The sequence below is a fragment of the Poecilia reticulata genome, linkage group LG1, assembly GCF_000633615.1.
Source record: "Poecilia reticulata strain Guanapo linkage group LG1, Guppy_female_1.0+MT, whole genome shotgun sequence".
Classification (NCBI taxonomy): domain Eukaryota; kingdom Metazoa; phylum Chordata; class Actinopteri; order Cyprinodontiformes; family Poeciliidae; genus Poecilia; species Poecilia reticulata.
The window spans coordinates 33,679,078-33,680,596 of NC_024331.1; the positions used below are offsets into that span (position 1 = coordinate 33,679,078).

The 1,519-nt window shown below is 50.1% G+C and overlaps 1 protein-coding gene across 1 annotated transcript in view; it reads left to right on the top strand.

The window, feature by feature from the left end:
- The window catches only part of cnrip1a (cannabinoid receptor interacting protein 1a), a 2,750-nt gene continuing 1,231 nt past the window's right edge, over window positions 1-1,519 (top strand). The window contains exons 1-2 of the mRNA XM_008421396.2: window positions 1-253; window positions 1,103-1,247. Coding sequence (XP_008419618.1) covers window positions 75-253; window positions 1,103-1,247 — 324 coding nt within the window. The 5' untranslated portion in view covers window positions 1-74. The remainder of the gene's footprint in view (window positions 254-1,102; window positions 1,248-1,519) is intronic.

Below are 1,519 nucleotides of genomic sequence, written 5' to 3' on the forward strand. Positions count from 1 at the left end.
GAAAGGTGCGACCGGAAGCCGCTGGTCCCTGTCAGCATCCTCTCCTCCAGCAGCCGGAGCCGCATCCCGGGAACATGGACGACGTCCCGCCGATCATCACCATCCAGGTCGCGCTCTGGATCCAGCCGAACGACGGACCCGTCTTCTTCAAGGTGGACGGAACCCGCTTCGGCCAGAGCCGGACCATCAAGCTGCTGACGGGATCCAAGTACCGGGTCGAGGTGGCGGTGAAGCCCGGAGCCCTGGAGGCCACGTAAGGTCCCTGCGCTGCGGCGGGGTGGGAGGTCAGAGGTCATCAGGAGAGGAGGTAAGAGGAGAGACCCGCGGGGTCTGCGGCCTCCTCTTCCTCCTCTTCCTCCTGCAGGCCGCAGCATCGGACACCCGCTGAATAAATGATGCGGGATCAGGTTGGATGTTTGCGGTTCGTTAAGCTCCTCAGAGAAATCAGACAATATTCCGGATAATTATTGGTAATAATTAGGTGATTCAGGTTCACCTGTGGATCACACCTGGAGACACGTGACTCCTTACAGCCACAGATAAAATAAGGAGAAATGTGTTTATGAATAATATTGTTTGACGTCATAATGCTGCGTCACAGCAGGAGCTGCGAACACAAACATCCATTTATAACAAAAAGAAAATTATATATAATTTCCTTTTTTATTTCTTTTTCTCTCTTCAGTATTTCAGCACAAAACAAAAATAAATTACATATAAATATCTTTTTATTTGAGTGGCTCAAAAAGTAAAGAAAACATGTCTAATTTATTTTTTCTTCTTTATTTCTTGGTGTAACTTCAGAAAAACATAAATGAAAATAATTTCTTAGGGTGTGAAAACTAAAAAACGTATTTAGGATGTTACAAAGGGAGGAAGAACAAATAGGAGTTATAGGTGTAATTATTTTAGAATTTATTTATTGATTAGGTTTTTGTCTTGATTCTCACGACAGTCTTTGTATGGGGGGCATATTTCCAGGTGGGGCCGCGGCCCCCCAGGCCCCCCGGGCCCCCAGGCCCCCCGGGCCCCCAGTCCAGGCCGGACCGTGAGTCCGACCCCTGAGGTCATGTGACCTTCCTCTTCCTCCTCTTCCTTGCAGCAACATGAACATCGGAGGAATCGTGTTTCCTCTGGAGCAGCAGTCCAGAGACGAGGAGTCGGTGGTTTACCACGGGCGCTACGACACCGAGGGCGTCCCACACACCAAGAGCGGAGACCGCCAGCCCATCCAAGTCAGCATAGAGGTGAGGTCGTGACCCCAAGCAGGCACTGAGGATTCTGGTTCTGGTTCTGGTTCTGATGCTGGTTCTGTCTCTGGTTCTGATGCTGGTTCTGTCTCTGGTTCTGGTTCTGTCTCTGTCTCTGGTTCTGGTTCTGTCTCTGTCTCTGTCTCTGGTTCTGATTCTGGTTCTGTCTCTGGTTCTGGTTCTGGTTCTGATGCTGGTTCTGTCTCTGGTTCTGATGCTGGTTCTGTCTCTGATGCTGGTTCTGGTTCTGTCTCTGGTTCTGTCTCTGG